General features: G+C 38.6%; 1 protein-coding gene across 1 annotated transcript in view; it reads left to right on the top strand.

Moving 5' to 3' along the window:
- The window catches only part of LOC149463730 (cadherin-10-like), a 590257-nt gene that overhangs the window by 213066 nt on the left and 353635 nt on the right, over window positions 1-23556 (top strand). The window contains exon 2 of the mRNA XM_089674841.1: window positions 15129-15485. Coding sequence (XP_089530967.1) covers window positions 15258-15485 — 228 coding nt within the window. The 5' untranslated portion in view covers window positions 15129-15257. The remainder of the gene's footprint in view (window positions 1-15128; window positions 15486-23556) is intronic.

Here is a 23556-nt window from a genome sequence, read left to right as displayed (position 1 = left end):
ATTTTTTTTTATCTGTGCAATTGATAGCCCCTGCGTGGGCGTGTTTTATTGCCTCTCTTTTATACTGTTTAAAAATTAATAAAAACCATTGAAATAGAAAAAGATTATTATTTTGGTGATTTTACTATATGCATATATTTGGTGTGTGGGTCTACTGACCTTCAAGATTAAAGTGGTTGTAAAGTAGGATTTACAAATAAATTGCATCCCCTCTGTGGTATGAAGATATAAAGGACTGTGTGTATGTTTTTTAAAAATTATAATCCTAACCACCCTTTTGCACAGCTCTGCTTTCCCCGATCTAAGGATAGCTGAGGGAGGGGCTGAGTTTCCTCTCTGATGTCAGCCGGCCAGCAGAGGGAGGTCCTGTGACCGCACAGCCATATTTAGGATTATAATTTTTTTTTAAAACAGACACACAGTATTTTATATCTTCATACCAGGGGCGGACTGACCATTTGGAAACTCCGGCACTGCCCGAGGGCCCGGGGTCAGTAGGGGGCCCCATGAGATGCCCCTGGTACCTTTTTCATAGGCTATTTTGAGTTTGGGCAAAGACACAGGGGCCCCATTATCCCCTATTGCCCGGGAGCCCCATGAGTTGTCATTCCGCCCCGCTTAATACCATAGAAAGAATTCCAGTTATCTGTAAATTTTACTTTACAGTTGCGGGAAATAGTTGCAGGACAGGGGTGGAGTGGGGCAGAGATGGGTTCTCACACAAAGAAATGACAGGGAGGGAGGGGGAGAGACTCCCACAAGCACACAAAGGGATGACGGAGGCACGTAAACTGACTATGGTATCATAGATCAGCAGCCAAAAATACCATAGCCAGTACACACAGGGGAACACAGGAGCTGGCAGGATCAACAAGGTATTTTACAGCATAGAATGAGGCAAAGTACACTACAGAAGCACTGTGGTATTTTTCATGCTTCAAAGAAGGTTTTTTTTTTTCTTTTTAGGGTTATTATTATTATTATTATTATTATTACTACGAGTTTATATAGCGCCAAAGGGTTTGCTCAGCGCTGTACAATAGGGGGGGACAATACGTGGCACAGTACAACAAAGACAGACAGCGTACGAGGGGTAAGAGGGCCCTACTCTTACGAGCTTACAATCTAGGAGGGAGGGGGTAAAGGTACAGTAGGAAGTGGCTGGGGGGGATGAAGTGGTAGGAGGAATGAGGGAGGATGGCCGTTAGGTGGGGGTGGGGTAGGCTTCCCTGAAGAGATGGGTTTTGAGGGAGCGCCTGAATGTGAATAGAGAAGGCGACAGTCTGATGGATTGGGGCAGTGAGTTCCAGAGGATGGGGGAGGACCTGGAGAAGTCCTGCAGTCGTGCATGGGAGGAGGAGACCAGGGAGCAGGATAGAAGGAGGTCCTGTGAGGAGCGAAGGGTACGGGTAGGGTGGTACCTGGTGATCAGATTGGTGAGGTAGTCAGGGGCAGTGTTGTGAACGGCTTTGTAGGTAAGGGTAAGGAGTTTAAATTTGATGCGTTGGGCAATCGGGAGCCAGTGGAGGGAGAGGCAGAGGGGGGTGGCAGAGGTGGAGCGGGTGGTGAGGTGGATGAGTCTGGCAGCTGAGTTCAGGATGGTCTGGAGCGGGGAGAGCCTGCACTTGGGTAGGCCAGTGAGGAGGGAGTTAAGGGGGTTACAGTTAAGCAGTACAGCAGTTAAGGGGGTTACAACCACCTTAACTGCTGTACTGTCACTATCACCATACTTATTGTGCTCTATGAGTTTCATGATGTAATTAGCCTATGCCTTTCACACCATGATTACTAATACCCTTCAAGAGAGTATGTAAGAATAGAAATCAGAAATCAGGCTGGGATGATCTCTTGGCCACTTGTTCATGGCAGAGAGCAACTTTGTGTCAATCAGTGTAAAATAAGAAGTCTAATGTTTCTTTGATGCAGAAAGACCAGGTTAGCATTCTTGTTTAATGAAACTGTAATGTAATGTCTTTCTATTTTGATTAACTATGATGCAAATGTGAAATATGCTCAGAGTGGATTACTATGTAACATACTGTATTTATTTGTTTAGTTGGGATTTTACTGTGTTTTTTATGTGAAAAAAATGAAGCCAAAATTATAACAATTGAGTTTTAGTAAAGCTATTACTTGTAAATAAGTGAATAACTTTTCTTGTGTACGTTGATGTTGTTGTGATATGTATATATTATTTCTCCTTCAATTGATTTGGTCTTTCAAGCAAGCAAAGGTCCACTGGTTCAATGCAGCTCTTATATGTTTTAGTAAATCACTGCCTTAGTGCAAATTTCAATCTTTCAATCATGGGCAATTGATGCTATTCAAGTGCCTGTTGTTCTGATTATGCACTGGTATAAATTGCTCTACAAGTGCTACAGCATTTCGTGACCCATTTACATGTGGTTATAAGCAAAATGGTTATGTAAAAGCCAGGTGCATGATAAGCAATTTATAAAATGGTGTAAAAGATATTTTATATACTATGTATGAGTTAACAACTTGTCCCATTTGGAAATTTAGCATTGTATTTTAATATTAAGGAATTATTGATTGACTTGTAGGCTTGTTTTGATATTTTTCTGCCACTCTTAAATTTTTTATAGGGGAAAAGAGTGTATAAAATAGGAGATACCCAGAGATTTCATGTAATAAGGGCCTTTGGTACATGCTTTTTGTTCTTAGTATTCCCCTGCATCTGTACATCTGGACTTTTAACCTTTGTATCCTTAACAACTTTGAAATAGCCCTGAGCTTTGCGCTTTTCCTTGTTTCAATCCTGCTCCCATACCAGAGTTGTTCAGGTTATTGGGCTACTCATATGGAATGAAATAACTTTTGACAACTATAATATGAGTGAACTGATTCAAATAAGGCCTGAATCACATGTCTATAAAAATCTTCCCTATTTCTGTTATGTTTTGGACACTATCTAGATTTAAATAGCATATCCAATGCAATTTTATGTCATATAATTTTTAATAAAGTATATGTAAACCCCATATCTTTTTTTTTTTTTTTTTTCTTCCTTTTTAATGTTTTATGTGTTATCACTAAGTATGTTCACCATCTCTATTTGTCCTTGTAATCATTCTCACAAAGGCAGAAATTGATAGGAAATCCAATATTTTACAGCTGTCACCAGAACAGGAGGTGGATGTGAATCTTTAAATGGGAACGATTTGTCTAAGACAAGCCATAGATAATGCAGTTTTATTTCCTTCCACCATGGGGGAAAGAAAGAAAATTGCTTGATTTTCCAACACAGTCCCTCCCACAGTGCTGTTTTGTTTTGCCAGCAGGGAGCATGGGGAGTCTTCCCTGCAGTAGAATACAATGATTAGTGTTGCAGGTTGTAGCCAGTGACACTAATCATTCAGGAAGAACTTGACAGGCTGGTTGTACACAAGTTGATCGATAGATTGACTTGTGTACAACTAGGGTGCCCATACATTGATCAAAATTTGGCTGGTCCCTGCTGAACCTGACAAATTTCAATCCGGCTTAAGAGGTCAATTCCACTTGAATTGCAGAGATAGAAAGTGGAAAAAAAATTCCACAATGGGACACAGACAGCGAAAAATACACTGACAGTGATTTAACACTTCCTAAACGTGTTTTGGCAATATATACATTGCATTTTATAACTCACAACTGTTTTTATCATATAGATCAAGTAATAGAATATAAATAATAATAATATAATAAATAGATTTATTCATTTATGTAATATCTTCTTTTCTAATATGAATTATTTGAATGTATTACTAGCACCTTTCTGTATGTATATACATCTGAAATGTATGTGTTGGCCATCACTCAGAGCAGTTGGGATTGCTGGTCATTGTGAACTCTGCATTATAATGTGTGGATTTGGTGCATGCAAGAGGGAATAGGAAGTCTGTTTTCTAACCAGTCAATTAAGCAATATACAGGCATGTTATTGTCCTGCTTTTGCATTCACCAGAAATCTGGGTAAATGTTTATGCTTTAACCACTTGAAGACCCAGCCTATTCTGACACATTTTGTTTGCTAGAAAATCACTTAGAAACCACAAACATTGCATATTTCTTAAGCAGAGGTCCTAGAGAATAAAATGGTGAGTTTTGCATTTCTTTATCTCACACAATATTCGCTTTTTTTTTTTTTTATACATACAGTTTAATTATTTGATTGCACAAAAACACAATATAATACCCAATTGTATAGTAAAATATAAAAGACTATGTTATTTCATGTAAATAGATAACTAACATGCAATGCTTTATCCACTTGCCTACCAGGCAGTTTTACCCTCTTCCTGCCCAGGCCAATTTTCAACTTTCAGCGCTGTCGCACAATTGCGTGGTCATGCAACACTGTACCTAAACTAAATTTTAATCATTTTTTTGAGACAAATAGAGCTTTCTTTTGGTGGCATTTAATCACCACTGGGGTTTTTATTGTTTGCTAAACAAACAAAAAAAGATGAAAATTTTTGAAAACAAAAAAAAATTTTCTTAGTTTCTATCATAAAAGTTTTGCAAATAAGTGATTTTTGTCCTTCACTGATGTGCACTGATGAGACTGCACTGATGGGCATTGATGAGGAAGGACTGATGAAGCTGCACTGATATGTAGTACTGATGAGCACTGGTATGCGGCACTGATAGGTGGCACTGACAGGCATCACTGATGGGCACTGAAAGCCAGCACAGATGGGCACTATTGGCTGCACTGATGAGCTACACTGATCAAGGGGGATCCCCTTCCACCATATACAAAAGCAATCTAGCAGCTGATTAGCCACTAGGATTGCTTTTACACAAAACAGAATTGGCTTCAGAAAAAAAAACAATACTGGGATGATGCCTATAGCTGTGGGCATCATCCTGGTATAGCCACTTTAAGATGGCTACATAAATGTGTGTTAGCTGGTCCTAAAGTGGCCTAAAGATGCATGCTTCAGAATCCTGGAAGAGCTTGGCTCTTTTGAATACAAGTGAAAAAATGCCAAAATACCTAACATTCAAATGGACAGCCAAACCCTTTCTGTGTAGGAAGTGCTGAATACTATAGATGCATCAATATGTAGTGCAGAATGGTCAGATGTCCACTGTTATTGCACCCTTTAAACATATAGTTCACAGGCAGTTCACAAAAACACACTCATAAAAAAAGATGTGGTCTTGCCAATGTGGAAATACCAGAGCAGTCAAGAGAGCAGACTGCAGGTCTCATTTAGGCTATAAAGTGGTGATTAAACTCAATTTTGTTTTTTGATTTTTACCTACAAGTAAGCTTATAATAAATCTTACCTGTAGGTAAAATTGATATCTCCTAAACATGTACCATTTAGGAGATAATCTAGTGAGCAGCAGCCGGTGACATTATTGGTACAGGTGCTCTGCAGGAACAGTATACCTGTGCCATTCCTTCAGAGCTTTGTGCGGTGACCATGATTCCCACACGCATGCATGGGAGGGATTTTATTGCAGCTTGGCCATTTAAGTAGCTACAGCCTGGGAACCCAGGTGAAGATGGAAGCCTCTGCAGAGGTGACAGCATGCCACTGGAGGACTTTGGTTCAAAGTCTTTCATATTATGCTGGTATTCGATGCATACTAGCATTTTATGCCTTTACCTTGCAAGGAGAATTTTCTTTTTTTTTAAACTTTACTACCACTTTAAGACATACTGTATATCTGAATGTACCTGAAAATAGAATAAGGCAAGAACATAACCTTCCCTTTTTTTAGCTCCTAGCTCATACACTAGCTTTCTCCCTTCCTCCCTACTACTGTAGAAGTATTCATGCAGTGATTTGATGCCTGCAACTGAGATAGTGATGCTAAAATTAGTACTCCCAATCAAGAATTGGCAGGGCTGGTGCACTGGTGAGCAATTGTATTAATTAGCTGGGAGCTCTGTACAGAAGTGATCACATTTCTATCTTTGCTGGATACTATTGCCAACCTCACTTTAAAATCCAGAAAACATGGATTAAACTGCAATAATTAATGGTAGGAATGTTCACAATACTGATGAGAAATACATATAAAAGCTTTTAAAACATCTTAGAAGTTCCCTCATCTATTTATTTATTTTATAGAATTACTTCTGATAGATCGACGTGTAAGGCAAAAGATGAAAAAAAGAAAAAATCATTACATTTTTGTTTTGTTGTTACGGTAGTTATGTCTTCATTCCATTTAATTTCAACTGCATGTTTCAGACATTCGAAGAAATTAAACTGCCACTTATTATATGCCCAAAAGGTATCAGGTTTTTTTTTTCAATCACATTCTGTCTAGAATCTAGTAATAACATTTAGTACATTGCTCTACAAACAGTGTAATAAAGTCTGAACATACATACAAAATACTTTTTTGATCAATGAACAGCAACCTCATGTCAGCAGAAGACATTTATCTCATTTAAAGGCAAATTTGTCTTTATTACAGTTTTTGTGGTAATTTTACAGAACGCAACAGAGAAATATAAGTGATACATACAAATAAACAAACACAAATAAATCTCGAGCAAGGAAATGACCCAGGGGAATAGTTGCGTATAATTATACTCATTGGATAAATTAACGGATCAATAGCAATTGGTACAGAAATATCTGGAACATAATTCTCAGGGAGCTATCCCTGGATGAGATATAGAAAACATTGTAAGGTACCTCTGTACAATACAATATAAAGAACAAAACTAAAAGGAGTGGTATAGAAGTTTGGAAAAGAAAAGAGAAAAAAAGAAAAAAAAAGGGGGGTGTAACCTAGTATTAGAGACAAAAAAGACTAGAAATGAGAGGGGTCAGGAGGCGGAGAAGGCAAGGGGCAGGATCACAGCAACGCAGCGCCTGGGCCTAGTCGTGTGACCCAATGGGCTGTAGACAGATGTGGGCAATAGGGCCAACCTGACAATCATAGGACCATGGCCGGATAAACCCAGGCCAACACTATTAGAACACTATGGAGCCAACAACCCTCAAAGGTTCGGAGAGGAAGAGAAATGGAGCCAGACCAACCAAAGTAATTTGTGTTTATCATAAGTATCCTTGGCAAATGCCAGCATCTCTTCCATACGCATGATATCATTAAGTGCAGAAACCCACATAGGAAGAGGTGGGGGGGTGGTTGTATTCCAGAAGATGGATATAATTTGGCAAGCCGCAGATAAAAAGAAACGCAATAAACATTTCTTCTGCGCTGCCAGCGAACCCGGTAATATAGAGAGGAGAGCAATCTCTGGTGATAAGGCCAAGGACTCACCATAGATCCGATTGTATACCTCAAAGACTAGACACCAGAAGGGTTGTAGCAGGTCGCACTCCCACCATGTTATGACATCAGGGGCGGACTGACCATTTGGAAACTCGGGCACTGTCCGAGGGCCCGGGGCCAGTAAGGGGTCCCATGAGATGCCCCTGGTACCTTTTTCATAGGCTTTTTTGAGTTTGGGCAAGGACACAGGGGCCCCATGATCCCCTATTGCCCGGGGGCCCCATGAGTTGTCAGTCCACCCCTGTATGACATATTTGGTCAATGACATCACCCATCATCTCTGCCAGCTTCTGTATATAAACAAGTAATTTTGTGGTGGAGTATCAATAATGGTAGGTCGCTGTGGTGACAGATCAACATTGTCAGGCATTTCTTATTATGACTCACATGAATCTACCTCACTGGACTACACACTGGACACATTTCATGGGACATCACTTTTTTTTCAGTAAAGGACTTACTGTAAAGTAAGTAAAAGTGAAAGTCGTGGGGGGAACTATGTACTCTGTACTCATTCACTTAGCAGTAGGGGAGAGGGTCAGATATCTGTTGCCCCCCTTGTTCTAAAGAGGGCTTTCAGATTTTGATAAGCATCTCCACACAGGCACCCATATACCTTTTTGGAAGATGAAGACCCCTGTCCTCTCAAAATGTATACAAGGTGTCTTGCAAGGTGGGGAGACTTTGCTGCATGAAGGCATGTGACCTGGTATGCTTTAGGGGGGGCACATGCTCACTACCAGGTTGCCTGGATAAGGGACTTTTATTAATCTTTTTGGAGATCCCATGTTGTGTTTCTTTTTTCTTTTAAAGGGCCAGCACGGAAATATCAAAAGCTCCAGCTATCCAGGCCCCTTACATGATTACGTATGGTCATGGTCATGACCGTTGGTAATCAGTGATGTCACCAAAGATCCTTAATAGCTTCTTTACACCCAAAGTCCAAATGGGGATCTGTTATTTAGAGGTGGTAGTGCTAGACTGCTAATTATCAGATCCCACCTGCTATTTGTACACAAACAATGACACTTTTAAAGGAGTACATTGTATTGCATCCACATGTGCAGGTTTAATACATCCCTAAAGCATGTTATTTAAAAGATTTGTGTATTTATTTTTAATTTTTGCTTAATAAGTGAAATACAAATCCCACTCCCCTCTGAGCAGTTGTTTATTTTTTGCATTGATTTTCCCACGTGGCAGTGCCCAGCTATGTATGCCTTTCTTTGAATAAAAGCTTACACATTAGCCTTGAAAAAGGTGAGAAAAAATAATAGGATTCAGGGCTCATAGACTTGAATGAAGTTCAATGCTATGTTCAGTATTTGGGAACTTTCGAACATGCTTGTTGAACATGCAGCAAATTGAACTTTGCATAGTTTGCTCATCACTTTAAGCACACTCTTCTACAAACTGGAATCACAAAAATTTAGAAACCATGATTTCTGCCAGAATAACAAACTCAACCAAACATACTATAGCTTATGGCCAAACATCAAATTATATTTACGTGTTCTAATTCTGCCATTCAAAGCCGTACATTTATAGGTGGCTGTAATCTCTCTCTCTCTCTCTCTCTCTCTCTCTGCTTCTCTCTCTGTCTCTCTGCTTCTCTCTCTCTCTCTCTGTCTCTCTCTCTCTCTCTCTCTCTCTCTCTCTCTCTCTCTCTCTCCCCCTTTAGATGCAACTTGTGTACCATTTTTTAAGAGAATATGAGTAATCAAACAAGACAAATCGTATTTATTTTTAATATAATTCTTATTAAACAACCAGGTATCACAGGATCATTAAAAACCTTAGCTACAAAGCTATATAATTAAATAGATCTGTTCAAAAGTTATCAAACCTTTATTTCTTTATATTGTGTATTTCCTCCTTTAGCATCAATGATAGATTGTAAGCTCGAAAGAGCAGGGCCCTCAATCCCCTCATGTTTTGCATTGTATTGGTATTGTTCTGTCACATGTTCTGTCCCCCTTTGTAATGTACAGCACTGAGTGAACTATTGGCGCTTTATAAATACTGTATAATAATAATGCGGTCTTTTGCGATAACTGTGAATAAGGTCCTATTTGTTTCATGTTGTAAAGCTGACCATTCTTCTGAGCAAAAAGCCTCTAGGTCTCATAAGTTCTTTAAATGTTTGTCATGAACTGCATGTCCAATCATCTCCCCAACGTGACTCAATGATATTGAGGTCAGGAGATTGTAATGGACACTCTGGAACCTTCACTTTTTTTTCTTGCAGCCACTAAAGAGCAAAATTACCATTATGTTTTAGATAATGGTCATGTTGGAAATCCATGAGTACCCTATGCTCAGCTTCTGGACTAATGGATGCACTTTTTCCTTCAGTGTAATGATGATATACTCCATTCATTTTGCTGTTGACTAATTTCCTTGGTCTGAAGTGGCTCACACATCCCCAAATGGCAGAGATCCACCTCCTTCGCTTTAGGGATGTTGTACTCTACTTCATATCCTCAATGACTTCTCTACAAACTTATCTGTCATAGTTATGACCATGAAGTTCAGTTATTAACTTTTTGAAGTTCTGAATTTCATCACTCTTAATGACTTTTTTAGACTTTTGTACGTGTTGTATGACATTTTGCCAATGGACTGTTTTATGCATTAATGTAGCAAAAACAATTAACATTTTAAACATTCTAAAAAGGGTGTGCAAACAATATATACACTGCAGGGTGTGAGCTTTTCATCATAACATTTAACCAGTTATGTAAACTACATTAGTTTCATGGTTCAGTATGCACATTTAAAGAGAAAAAAAATTATATATTTGATACACGTAGTATGGTATAATTAAGAGAGGAATGGGTGTAGTCTATGTTCTTTTTCGTTTAACATAATTTAAAATGTTTCTTGAACCAGTGCAGTTGTCAACTGAGGCATAAATCCAGCGCATATTGGTAATACTCTCTAAAGACCTTGCTTATTATTATTATTTGTTTGATTACCACTGATGAATATTCATTCTCATTAAAAGACTTTAGAATGGCACAGGATGGTATTAGTGTATGCAATGAGAAACACAATTCACTAGAGTGAATATCCATCGTTGTATTAATAAAAACGAACTGATAAATTTAAACAAAAGCTCAGTGTAGATAACAGGCAATATTTCAATTACATAAATTTAACTCTTTCACATGTATTACATTAGAATTTATCCAAATAACTCTCAAACTGTCTGAATGAAAATCATTTCAACATGCAAATAATATTACATTTCAGTTATGGGTGGGCAATGAAGGGCTCAACCATTCTGTCATTGGCTGGGGACTCCAATGTAGGGATTACTGCCATAGTTTATGTAGTGTTCATACCTTTTGCTTGTAGATGTCCCTATTTACAGTTGCAAAACTGTGTAGTACTTTATAATTATTTCCCTATTTCCTGTTATGACACACTAAGAAGACTGCACATGTTTTAGGGATTTTCTCCCAGACCCTTTGCAACAATGTGGATTACAAGTTTAGATTAACATCTACTACAGGCCACAGGTGGTTTGCAGAGGAGGGCTTCAAACTAAATTTTTGTTAAGTACTTAACCAAAGCTGTTCTTATCATTTCATTTGCAAAAGAACCGGGACTAAAGGACATTTCCATGCTATGTGGGCATATGTACCTTGTAATGAATATCCTCTGAAACAAGTTGAAGGGTATGTCAGCACTTTTGAGATTTGATATGGTACTAGATACCACCAGGGTAAGAGTTTTTAGAAGTAGCTATCAAAATAGGGTTCCAGTATTTTTGATAAATGCCTTTATGCAAGTCTCTCTTTCTTTTCAATGTATAGGCAGGGTTGGAGACCATTGAAGATGTGGGGAGTTGTAAGTATAGACAGGATATCATGCCTGGCATGAGGGAATCTGAGTCACACTATTTTTCAAATTAAGTAGAATTTATAGATGTTTCAGGTGGGACATCAAGAGAAGAAAGAAAATGTTTGAGTTGAAGATATCAATAATGTTTTCAAGGTTGGATGCTTTTTTTTTCCAAGTATTGAGGAGGAGAGATTACACCTTTTTGTAAGGTTACATTTAGCCCACCACAAGAAAGCTAACTGATTATTGAATTTTGCAGAAAACATTGGATTGCCTAGCAAACTAATCGTAAATGCGTTTTTTCTTAGACATAACCATGTCCTATACACAGCGTGATTGAGTTGTTATAGGATTTTAAATCTATGCCTTCTTTCCTTGTGGCAGACAGAATAAATTGTGAACACCTGGGAGGAAGAAGACATAAACCTTCCATGAGACCCACAGTGGTTTGCTTGTGGAGTGGAAAAGAGTATGTTGAGCTATCTGAACCACATAATAGTACTTAGTTGTCTAGAGAAGGCTCAAGCCCCCCTTGGGATTTAGGCCTGTAGAAGACCTCAGTGTGATGGTGCGTGACCCCTGCTCTTCTCACCAACTTGTGACAAAATACTGGTCAATGTCAAACTATGCTGTCACTTACATAACAATGCCACTCTCAGCTTCACCCTGCACACTCAGCTGGTGGGACCACAATCTAGGTGTCAGAAGCCTGAAAGCGAAAGCAATTAACTCTTTAAGCTAGCATCACCACCATATTTTGTGGAAGCATTTTGAGGAGTCAGAAAACTCATTTGTTTTCTACCCTGGATCTTTAAATTGCATATAATCAGGTTTTGCAGGATAAGGAAAGTATGGACATTATTGCATTCATTACCCATGAGAGCATGTTCTTTCTTTCGAAATGCTGCTGTAGACACTCGGCTGGTCATATTATATTACAAGTGAAACTATTGCCTGATACTGAGCATGTAAAACCAGTGATACAAGCATCTGCTGCATCTGATTTTCAGGTCTTATGTGCTTTCCTAGGTAATACTTCATAATGTTCTGAAGGTATTACCAATTATTGCTCAGTTGTAGAGCCATTGAGTGCATTACTACATGGAAATGCAAACTTGATTTGGTCAGAGACTTTCCAGAACAACTTTGAAACAGTTAAATAACTCACCATAAACACCTCAGCATCAGCATTGTTGGATCCTTCTCTACCTACTATTGTTACTACTGATGCTTCAGACTATGGCCTTGGTGTGGTCCTTACACAGTGGCATGCAGACCAGGTAGAAAAAAACATTGCTTATACACAGGAGCGGACTGAAAGCTCATGGAGTCCCCGGGCAATAGGGGATCATGGTGCCCCTGTGTCCTTGCCCAAACTCAAAAAAGCCTATGAAAAAGGTACCGGGGGCATCTCATGGGGCCCCCTACTGACCCCGGGCCCCAACAGTTAAACTGGCAGTGCTGATATTGTGATGGTCATCGGGAGATGGCCATGCTGAATAGAAAAAAAATGTAATGCTTTCCTAAATTGTCAATTTTACACCACATTTATGAACTTTATCCAGTTGGCATGTTTTATCTTCTTGACTGGCAACCATACATGATTGTGGTTTCTATATGCCATTTTGTGAGAGTCTATGTTTTCACTAAATGACAAGGCATGAAGTAAGGCTAGGTATGATGTGGTTTGTTAGGGGTATGTTCATGCCTTGTATATTATTCATATTGCATTTCTACCGTGGCCTTTTGTTTAAAGTGGTTTGTTTTGGAGAGTCTTTTCTATCATGAAGGGTGGGTGGGCACTGACTTCTCATACCCTATATAACTTAAAGATACTATAGAGGGAGTAATTAACCACTTTACAACAATGACGGCTACAGCCCTGTTGTCCAGTTCTGGGAGGATGTCATATGACATCTTAACAAAATGAGACCTTCATGTGCCCCCAGCGGCACACACTAGGCACTGTCTATAATCGCTGTGTCCTATGGACACAGCTGATCACATGACAAGGTAAAAGGCCAATCACAGCGGCTATTTTCCACATGATCAGCTGTGTCATTTGGAACACAAAATAAATAAAGTTGCACTTTCCTCACACTGTCACATGATGAACGTATTGCCGATAAGTGGCAAGTGTCACAGAGGACATCTACACTGGTAATCCAGACACTGATTATCAGTGCCCTGATTATCATTGCAGCCCCAAAAGTTCCCATCAGTGGTGTCCATCAGTGCCCATCAGTGGCGCCCATCGGAGCCCAGCAGTGACACCCAACAGTGCCCAGCAGTGCCACCCAGCAGTGGTCTGCAGTGCTGCCCATCAGTGGCGCCAGTCGGTGCCACCAGTCAGTGAAAAATGTTATAATAGAAACAAAGAACATCTTTTTTCAAATGTTTTGCTGTTTTTTTGTTTATAGTGCAAATAATAAAAACCCATGGCAATTAAATACCACCAAAAGAAAGCTCTATTTGAAAAAAAATTATAAAACTTTCATATGGTTACAGTGTTGCATGACTGCACAATTGTAATTCAAAGTGCAACAGTGCTGAAAGCTAAAAATTGGCCCGGGCAGGAAGAGGGTAAAAGTGCCCAGTAGGCAAGTGGTTAATGCATTTCCAAACAGCATTTGTGCCAATCAATCATTTATTTCTAGTTAACACTGATATGCACTGAACATTATTTGATTCTAAAACTATTGTTTTGTTTGAAATGCAAATGTATGCAATGATATACAGTACTTCCTGAGATTGAAGATGTGTGGACAGTATGGCCAGCTTATAATTTGGTAGGCAATTTAACACCCCAATAAGACACAGAAGTTGAAACCAACATAGTTGTACTTCAGATAAGTTCAAGTGTAAGAAGACTTTTGTTAGTCCTGTCTCTGCTGTGGAAAAACAAAACTAACTGTGAAACATGTGGAAGTAGGTGGTGTCTAGCTAAACAAGGGAGAACAGAGTAACATACCAATGGAACAATTAACAATAATACACAGGATAATGTGATAGCACAAGTATTTTTTCCAAAATAGAAAGCAGAGCAGTACTGTTGTTTATCATTGTCAACGGAGTATTGAAGAGACCATGGTTTAATTTTTTTTAAGAAATTTTTTTATTCTTGAATGAAAAAATGCTTGCCAACTGCTAACGCTTGCAGTCTTTTTCAGCTTTACTATGTTTTGACAGTACTAAGCAATTAAGTTCACTTTATTATAGCCTTGAGAAAGATAGCTTGCCTTTTAAGTCTGCAGACCTTGCATCACTGTGTTAGTTTCACTATTGCATATAAAGAAAGAAGTTTGACAACAGGCTCTGAAATATGGGTCATCTATGAAGTTTCAAAATTACGTGGTGGCTGGACCAGAGTGTCTGATTGATTGAAATATATATATGTGTATATATACTGTGTGTGTGTGTGTATATGTGTATATGTGTATATATATATATATATATATATATATATATATAAAATCCATTGCTCCTTCAAACATAATTTTACATTTCTTTATTTCTACATAAAAAAACTTGCTTGTCAGTTTTACATTGAAAGATCTGATAACTTGGTAAGTTTATTCCTGTTGAGGGTTTTTTTTTTTAAACAAGATGAATGGAGAGGTTGAAGCAAGCATGTGTCGGTCCTAGAGTCGATGCTGGTTTTGGTGTACTGCTTCATCCAGGGGCGGACTGACCATTGGGGAACTCGGGCACTGCCCGAGGGCCCGGAGTCAGTAGGGGGCCCCATGAGATGTCCCTGGTACCTTTCATAGGTTTTTGTGGTGTGGTTTGAGTGTGGGTGAGGACACAAGGGCCCCATGATCCCCTATTACCCAGGAGCCCCATGAGTTGTCAGTCCGCCCCTGGCTGCATCCCATCTAAGAATTAATTCAATTCAATGAAATGATAAATGTATACACTATGTAGAATTTTTTAAATGGTTCGTGTTTAGGATGAATTATTTTGCATTGTTAGAGATATTAATCAATCCTCTTTTTAATTTCATTCAGATTTGAAAACATGAGAGAGAGAAAGATGAAGGCATCATATAAGGATAATCTCAACTTGTAAGGAAATTCTTAAATTAACCATAATATTTCACATTTTTTTCACCTCGAGTGTGTGGGAACACTGGAACTATGTTACTTTGCTCAGCACTAATATTGCTTCTGTGGATTTCTAAACCAAACCCTTGTGATTCTGAGCTCTACTTTAAGAGGACTTCAGATGGTCAACCCCAGCAAATTCTGCAGCATTTTTCTGTGAATGATGGAAAACTACTTAGCAGACATAAACGTGGTTGGATGTGGAATCAATTCTTTTTGTTAGAGGAGTACACTGGATTGGATTACCAATATGTGGGAAAGGTACAGTATGTGCTCTGTATTTCTATTTTCACATGTTCATAAATAAAAAAAAATAGAGCTATTATTATGCAAGAGGCATTTTTCACTATGCCATGAAATAAAGAAACCTACGGTAAGAATACATCATAATAATAATTATAATAATAGTAATAATAGTGATAATAATAATAAACTTTATTTTACATACAGCCTTTAAAGGTAGCTTCTCAAAGCGCTTTACAAGGTAAACACACAAAATACACAGGATAAAATAAAGGAAAAAAGGGACAATTACATGAAAGCTTGTCTAAAGAGAAAACGTTTTTAGATTTGATTTGAATGAGTTTAGAGAGATGACTATCTGGTGTACTTTGGAAGTGAATTCCCAAGTTTTGGAGCATAGCATAAGCATGTCATCAAAACCTGTAATCCAGTAAGTTAGCTAACACAATTGTGTTTATAGACCAATGTTTATTTCCTTCAGATTGATACAGTAACCATGGTATGGTATGGTTTTTATAAAAGCTTGTTTCATTAATATTGGTTAAATTCTGGATGTTTTATCATAAAAATCCTATATGCAATGAATGACGGCAAAACAGCTAATATTACATTCAAGTGAAAATGTAGCTGTAGGACAACATTAGGGATGAGCCGAACATATCTGGATTGGGTTCTAGGTGGGTTAACTGAACTGTACTGAAGTTTGAGTGTTGAATCCAAACTACCCTGAAGTCAGTGGGAGATGAATCTGGCAATCTCTTACCTATCAGCCTAAAAAATAGCCATTACTGATTGCTTAAACATATGGCATAGATGGCTGGGTACTGCCTTAGGAAACATATACAGGAAAAAACTTTTTTTCTTAAATTTCATTTGGAGGAGAACACACATTTTAATAATTCCTAAATGGCAACATTAAAAAATGCAAAATTCCTTTATATAACATGCCTGGGGGATGCTCTTAACCTGCCTGTGAAGTAGTGCATATCTACATTATATACAACTTACTACAGCAAAACTAACTTTTTACCAAGAAAAATGCAGTTTAGAATTGTCAGTAAATGATAGTCCTGACTGCTTCCTTCTGTTTATAAAGAAACAACAAGGAATTCTCTTCAGTTAGATAGACTTCATGTAGAGGTTAATAGGGTCCCCATGCAAAAAGAAATTGAAAATAGGAAATTTTGACAAGTCCTTTAATAGAAAATAAAACACCCAAAAAGTCCTACAATGTAATTTCATCACCACATCATCCTCATCATCACATCATCCAGTCATACACATCCTTCTCAATTACAAACGAAGCCCCCGACTTGCTGAAAAATAAATTTGCTGATGAGTCTAATCTGACAGCTCCCTGCACTGTCATCTGCAATGTAAATATAGAGACAAGGTATCCCCAGTGACGTTGTCAACTAAATGTTGTTAATGTAATTGTTCAAATATGGGAATGTGATCATCTGGCCAATGATTTCAGCACTACCTTTACTGCTTTATTTACATTTCTGGGGAATCGCAGCCAGCAAATTAATGAGCTAAGTAGCATACAGTACCTGGTTGCTAAATACACAGCAGGTTCCATCATCCACTGCTTATCTGGCAGCCATTGACAGTGGAAACTCTCATATATGAAGTTCAGCTCCGGCTGGTTAAGCTAACCAGTTTTTGGACCAAATAGTGAGCTCATCCTTATTTGACATTAAAGCCAAACAGGCATCTCTCTCCCTTATCACTCTATTTGATAACCCTGCTCTTCCTCAGGGGTTGGGCTCTACTACCATTGGTCCCTTTACGCGCCTCCTGGCCCATGGCTTGAGACTTTATTTGCCCTCAATCGGGTCTTCTGCTCCTTACGGGTGGGCCTAAGGATTGGTTGGCCACTTTACATTTATCCTCATTTTGCAAAATCCTCCTCCTACACTCATTGTCCACTCTCTGAGTTTGAGCGGCTGTGCTCCCTCTCTGAACCACCAAGACATGTCCTAGCCTCCCTCTATAAAGTGTTACACAATGCTCTTCATTCTGAAATCCCTCCCTACACCAAGGCGTGAGCTGGAGACCCAAGTAAAGACATATCGGCTGAAGACTGGTCCAAGTCATTCCACTTCACTCATAAATCATCTATTTCTTGTTATTCACAAGAAAAGAACTTTAAGCTCCTTTCTCGATGGTACAGGAACCCCTTCTCCCTACACAAAATATTTCCTTCTACAACTAATCTCTGCTGATGCTGTACTAAAGCTGTTGGTACACAGCTCCATATTTGATGGGATTGTGACCTAATACAACCCTTCTGGTGACAGGTCTTTGCTGTATATGACACGATCTATGGTGAGTCCTTGGCCCCTTTGCCGGAAATTATTCTCCTCTCTATATTACCGGGCTCATTGGTTGCTCAAAAGAAACATTTGCTGCGTTTCTTTCTATCTGCGGCCTGCCAATTGATACCTCTCTTTTGGATGTGGGTTTTTGTGCTTAATGATACCATGCCTATGGAGGAAATGCTTGCATTTGTCAATGATACCTATGATAAACATAAGTTACTGTGGTCGGTCTGGCTCCATTTCTCCTCCTCTTTGACTCTCCAAGATTTGTATTCCCCTGTCGTGCCTTAAAGGAGTTGAGCCTTGCTCCCCCTATTCTTTTTCATTCTGGCATATTCACCGGTTTGGCCCCGCAGTCTGTACTGGGTGTGGGTGGTGGGGTCACTCCGATGGATACTGGTGGAGAGCCACCTTGAGTCTGCTTGTTGCCGTGTTCGTCTCTCAACCCTCTCTCTTCTTCTCCTTTACTATATTTACAACTGGTGTCCTTTTTTTTTCTCTTCTCTTTTAGACTCTTTTCCTTTTTTTTTTCTTTTCTTTCTTCTCTGTTTGGATGTATACTCTTGGTTATATGGAGTTATCTCATTTTTGTTGCATACATCTCATCTGGGGGTGCTCCCCTTGTATCTATGTTTTTTCCTATCTCCGTGATTTATGTTATCGATCCCTTCATCCTGCTGTTGTTTGGATTCATTTTCATTCATCCACATGGATCATAGTCACACCTGTGATGTTTTTCTGCCCACTTACTTGACTATGTTATCATTATTTTCATGCTTTGTACTGTTAAATTTGATACAAAATATAATAAAGACAAATTTTGCCTTTAAAGCAATGGTGCACACTGGAGTTTACATATTTCTTTCACTAGATTTATAGTAAGGCAACCTTAAAATCTAAACATTGATTGAATTGCTGGTCCTATGGGATTGGAGATAATTTTTTTTATATACGTGTTTAAAAATTAATTTTAGGCCAAAAAAGTAGGTAATATCCCCAAGCATTGTATATGTTGTAAAAGTAGAGAGTAAAATGGAGAATAAAGTGGTGGTAGATCTCAGTATGTATGCCCCATAATAGTATCGCAATGGTTTTGCAAGCACAAATTTTTAGTAAAAAAAAATACAATAAAGTTAATTTTAAGACATATAAATTAAATAGCTTACCCAGTTTTTTAATTAAAATATAAGGTTGTGCTGACTAAATAGTTAGCAAAAAATAAATTACTAAAATTGCATGTGTCTTTAACAAACGTTAATACCAAATATACGGTCCTGTGCATGGAGGTGAGACTGGCCCAAAATTTTTGGGGAAAATATTTTAAGTGCTTGTGTGTTATTTTATTTTTTTACACTTTCACTTGACTTTATATTTATCACCTAGGGTCATCTACATGATAACGTTTTGTTGTGACAAGTTCTTTTTATTAAGACATTGGGGTCTATTTGACCCCTCCTGTCTTACCTGCTTACTATTAAAGCTAATGGTGCGCAAATTATACTCCATTACCTTCTTTTTGGCCATAAATGCCAGTGGAAGTGGCAGTCAAACCCAGAAGTGACGTATTGCACACAGGGGCGGACTGACAACTCATGGGGCCCCTGGGCAATAGGGAATCATGGGGCCCCTGGGCAATAGGGAATCATGGGGCCCCTGTGTCCTTGCCCAAACTCAAAAAAGCCTATGAAAAAGGTACCAGGGGCATCTCATGGGGCCCCCTACTGACCCCGGGCCCTCGGGCAGTGCCGAGTTTCCAAATGGTCAGTCCGCCCCTGATTGCACATATATTCTATGTTCATTCTAGCTAATGAAGATCATAGAATGGCTGTTCACTGCACTGGCCACCCTCCTCCCTAGCCAGTGACACCTGCCATGGGGATCCTGGGTCTGCAGGTGGGACAGTGAAGACTAAGTAACATGGCAGGATATGTACTATCAGCCATTCATGAAAGAGGTCAAGCAGCTATACAGCCACCAGATCAATTTGTCAGATTTCCATACACTTCCTGCTGCTGTAGCAGCTGGAATGTGTGTAAAACCCACCACTGCTGTCAATGTATGACATATATAGGTAGCAGTAAAAGGGTTAAAGGATTTTCAATGTTGATCTAGAAGCTGCATAAAAAGACCCTCTCCCCAATATACAGCATGTTTGCATTGATACACATCATCCATGGCAGTGCCCAGCTTACCTTGCCTTTGTTTTATATAGTTAAAAAAGGTCAGAATTTAACAAGATATGCACTGACTTTATTTAGATATGCCTCTGAACTTTGAGCAAGATTTGATGAATTCTAGGCAGATCAAATTTGGGCTGTTTTACCCATCACCAATCTTTAAACGTACTCTTTGTCTAAATGTTGCCATTTTAAGTAGTTATTTGTGGTATCATGTATATTATATTACTGCTTGCATTATGTGATATGTGTTGTATGTTAAAAAAAAAACAATCTGATAACAAATGCATACACAGATTATGGATACGTTTACAAACCGTACTTACCATCTTTGCCTCTTTACATTTCATCATTACCAATAATGTATTGACTAGATTAAAGAATTTTTATTAAAGAGTCATGACAATTATTCTGAGTTCAGGAATTGGGAACCTGTTCTGTGTTTTCCACCTTTGTAAAAAGAAGACATTGGATCTTTTTTTAACCATAAACTACAGTTGGTTTGCAGGAACCCACAATGATCAATTGGATGTCAGCTTTTTGTACTTTTAGCACACAGTAGAGCACTCAGAATTTGGTGCACCTGTGCATGGTAGCCAGCTTCTAACTTCAGCTTGTTCAATTAAGCTTTGGCAATAAAACCTGGATGTTGAATGGTTTTTATGCAGAGTCGCACCAGATTTTTCACCATGCAGTTTTAATAATATAACCCCCAGCCATTTCTACTTGGTTGTCACAAGGTTTTGTATACCCTTCCACATTATATGATTAAATAAGGTCGATTGTTTTACTGTATTACCCTATGTTCCTCTCTCTGCCTAGCATAATGTTTTCTTAGTTGATATCTTGTTTTATCTGTTTCATGGCATTAAGACCATGTTGTTTCTACAGTCATATTTGTTTTGTTTGGTTTGGTTTAGCTGCAGTGGTCCTTGTTTGTGTATCTTGCTATATATAGGATTAAGCAGATTTATTAGAAAGTATTTGCCTTCTTTTTCCCCTTTATCGGCACATTGCACATGTTTACTTTAAGTCTTCTGTGTAAAGATACTAAAGAATTCAATGTACTTTGCGGGCTAGATATAATTCCATACTGAGGAAACCTCAAAGGGATTATTACTGTTTAGTTCCAGTTCATATGTGCATACTAAACAGCAAAAGCAAGTAACTGTAAGTTGGGAATTTTAAATTCAGATGTGAGCTGCATCGTTTTCATTTGTTTATTTCAACTGCTTAGTTTTCTGTCTACAAATGCCGTGCTCGATGCTACAATTACTATTAGGAAAGGCAAAAAAAACGCAATAGAAATAATTAAAATCCCAGCCCATACCCTCCTCCCCACCATCCCTTGAAAAAAATCAGTAAGGTTTAAATTGCTTTACCAAGCAAATCTAAATTTAACATGTGTTCATTTATTTTAATAATGCTTAAATTCTGTATAAAATGTGTAGGCACAAGCACATAATGTACAAAGGAAGAATGAGATAGACTTCAGCTATACTACAAGTTTACATACGAAGAAATTAGTAATACATTCCCTCTTAATAAAAAGCAGCATTTACTAATCACTAATCATTTTAGATTTCTGCAGTTTGTTGGTTATTATGAGGCTTTTTCACCAAGTAAAAGTAGAACATTTACTGAATATTTAAGTGATCAATATTTATTGAAAATAACCATGCTGTGTTAAATGTACCAGAAGAACAATATAGACTAGAGAGTTGCTATGGAGTTGAAACAGAGCCACTTACTAAAACTTAAAGAAGAATTCCAGGTATGGACATTTTTACATAGTTACATTGGTCCAAGCTGGAATGATGTAACTATGCATATACCATACTTTTGGAATCATCTAGAAGATGGAAATCACTGTAGCAGACATCACTGCTTTAGTGATCTCCACTAGCTTCTAGGTCTTGTGCTGAGTGGCTGCCCTGCAGCATTGCAAACACAGGAGGTCGGCCTCTGGGCACGGCACCATTCAGGGAATGATTTGCATTTTCTCAATGAATGTAAAGCATTCTCTGATTGGATGAGGTGGAGAATGTGATGTCACTGCCCTGCACCTAGTTCAATCAGAGAATGCTTTGCATTCATTGAGAAAATGCAAATGAATGGTGCCATGCCCAGCGGCTGACCTCCTATGTTCAGAATGCATTATAATCCATTGAGATTTTGTCAAATATAATATTACAAAAGATTTAAAGTCTAATAGGGCAGTCAAAATAGCATTTGCTAGGGTTGATTTGCTAAAGGATTAGAGGCTGTTCACTTTGAAAAATTTGCGTTCACTTTGCAAAGTGAAAAGCAGTAAATGAAGGGATTTTTGGGAGCACATGGATGGCACTATTGGGGAGCAAACTATTTCTTGTATGGTATACACCGTGGGGTTGATTTACTAAAGGCTAATAGGCTGTACACTTTGTAAGTGCTTTTGCACACATTTGCCCTACAGCTTAGTAAATGTGGTCAAGCTCTGCTGATTTCCATCATCCTATCATGTTTTTTTCCTTGCCTCTGTTTGGGTAGTTTTTACAAAGTGAACATTCACCACATTCACTAAGCCCAGAGGAAAATGATTGCAACTGCACTTGCAAAGTGCACAGCCTATTTATCTTTAGCAAATCAACCGAACTATATATCTAAAAGATCTCTATAACTGTTTTTGCTATTTTTTTGTATTTGGAGGGGGATCTTGCTAGTGTGTATATATGTGTTATCATCTTGTTGTTGTTTCTTTCTGACCTGCACAATGGGATTTTTGCTAGCACATGTTTGGTAGAAGTGAACAAACATTCCTCCTATTTACTAAGCTCGCTGAACATTCACTTTGTGCCTTGAACATTTACTTAGTAAAGTGAACAGCCTCTATTCCTTTAGTAAATCACCCACCATGTCTTAATTCAGTACTGATGGTTGTATCTCGCCTCCTCTCTGTCTCCCACCAGAAGGCTTTCAGGGCTATCTTACAAACATTTTCCACACTTCCATAAACAATGGTAGGTAGGGCTTGGAGATGTAGACATTTTTACCAGATCCAGTCAGTAACAATTTCCTATTAAAGCAGCCCATAGATTACCTGATTTTCTTTCCTATATGGGGGAATGCCTCTAGCAGTGCAGTTGCGTTTTGCGGGGGTGGTGGGTGAGACATCTTCCCAGTGGGCAGAACACAATGCTGCTGACAGCAATTCAATGTAAAAAAAATCTTACAGGCTGGTTGTACCCAAGTCGTTCGATGGATAGACAATCAGCCTGCCCATGCATAGACTGAATCTCAGCTGGTACCTGCTGAACAGGCTGGATTGTGATCCATGTTTTGGCAGCAAAATTCGTATCTGCTTATTGGTCATGTTGGCTTTAGGTGAGTCTACCAGATTTAGTTTTTTTTCTCAGATTGCCTTGATTTTGAATTCAGTGGTTAAAAATGTATAAATGAACCTGGGAGACACTGTATTTTTCTGTATGTACTTGAGCTCTGGTTCCTTCTTTGCAGTGCCAGATAATTGTTGTGCTTTGCGGATTCTTCTCACAATAAGAGGTCCTGAGTCAGCCAAGAATTTTAAAATTCAGAACTCAAATCAAGTTG

This window comes from Staurois parvus, unplaced genomic scaffold (assembly GCF_062004578.1).
Source record: "Staurois parvus isolate SC_StPar_1 unplaced genomic scaffold, SC_StPar_1.0 ptg000153l, whole genome shotgun sequence".
In the NCBI taxonomy this organism is placed as follows: domain Eukaryota; kingdom Metazoa; phylum Chordata; class Amphibia; order Anura; family Ranidae; genus Staurois; species Staurois parvus.
The sequence above is the reverse complement of the archived record's forward strand: the minus strand, read 5'-3'. Positions and strand labels throughout refer to the sequence as shown.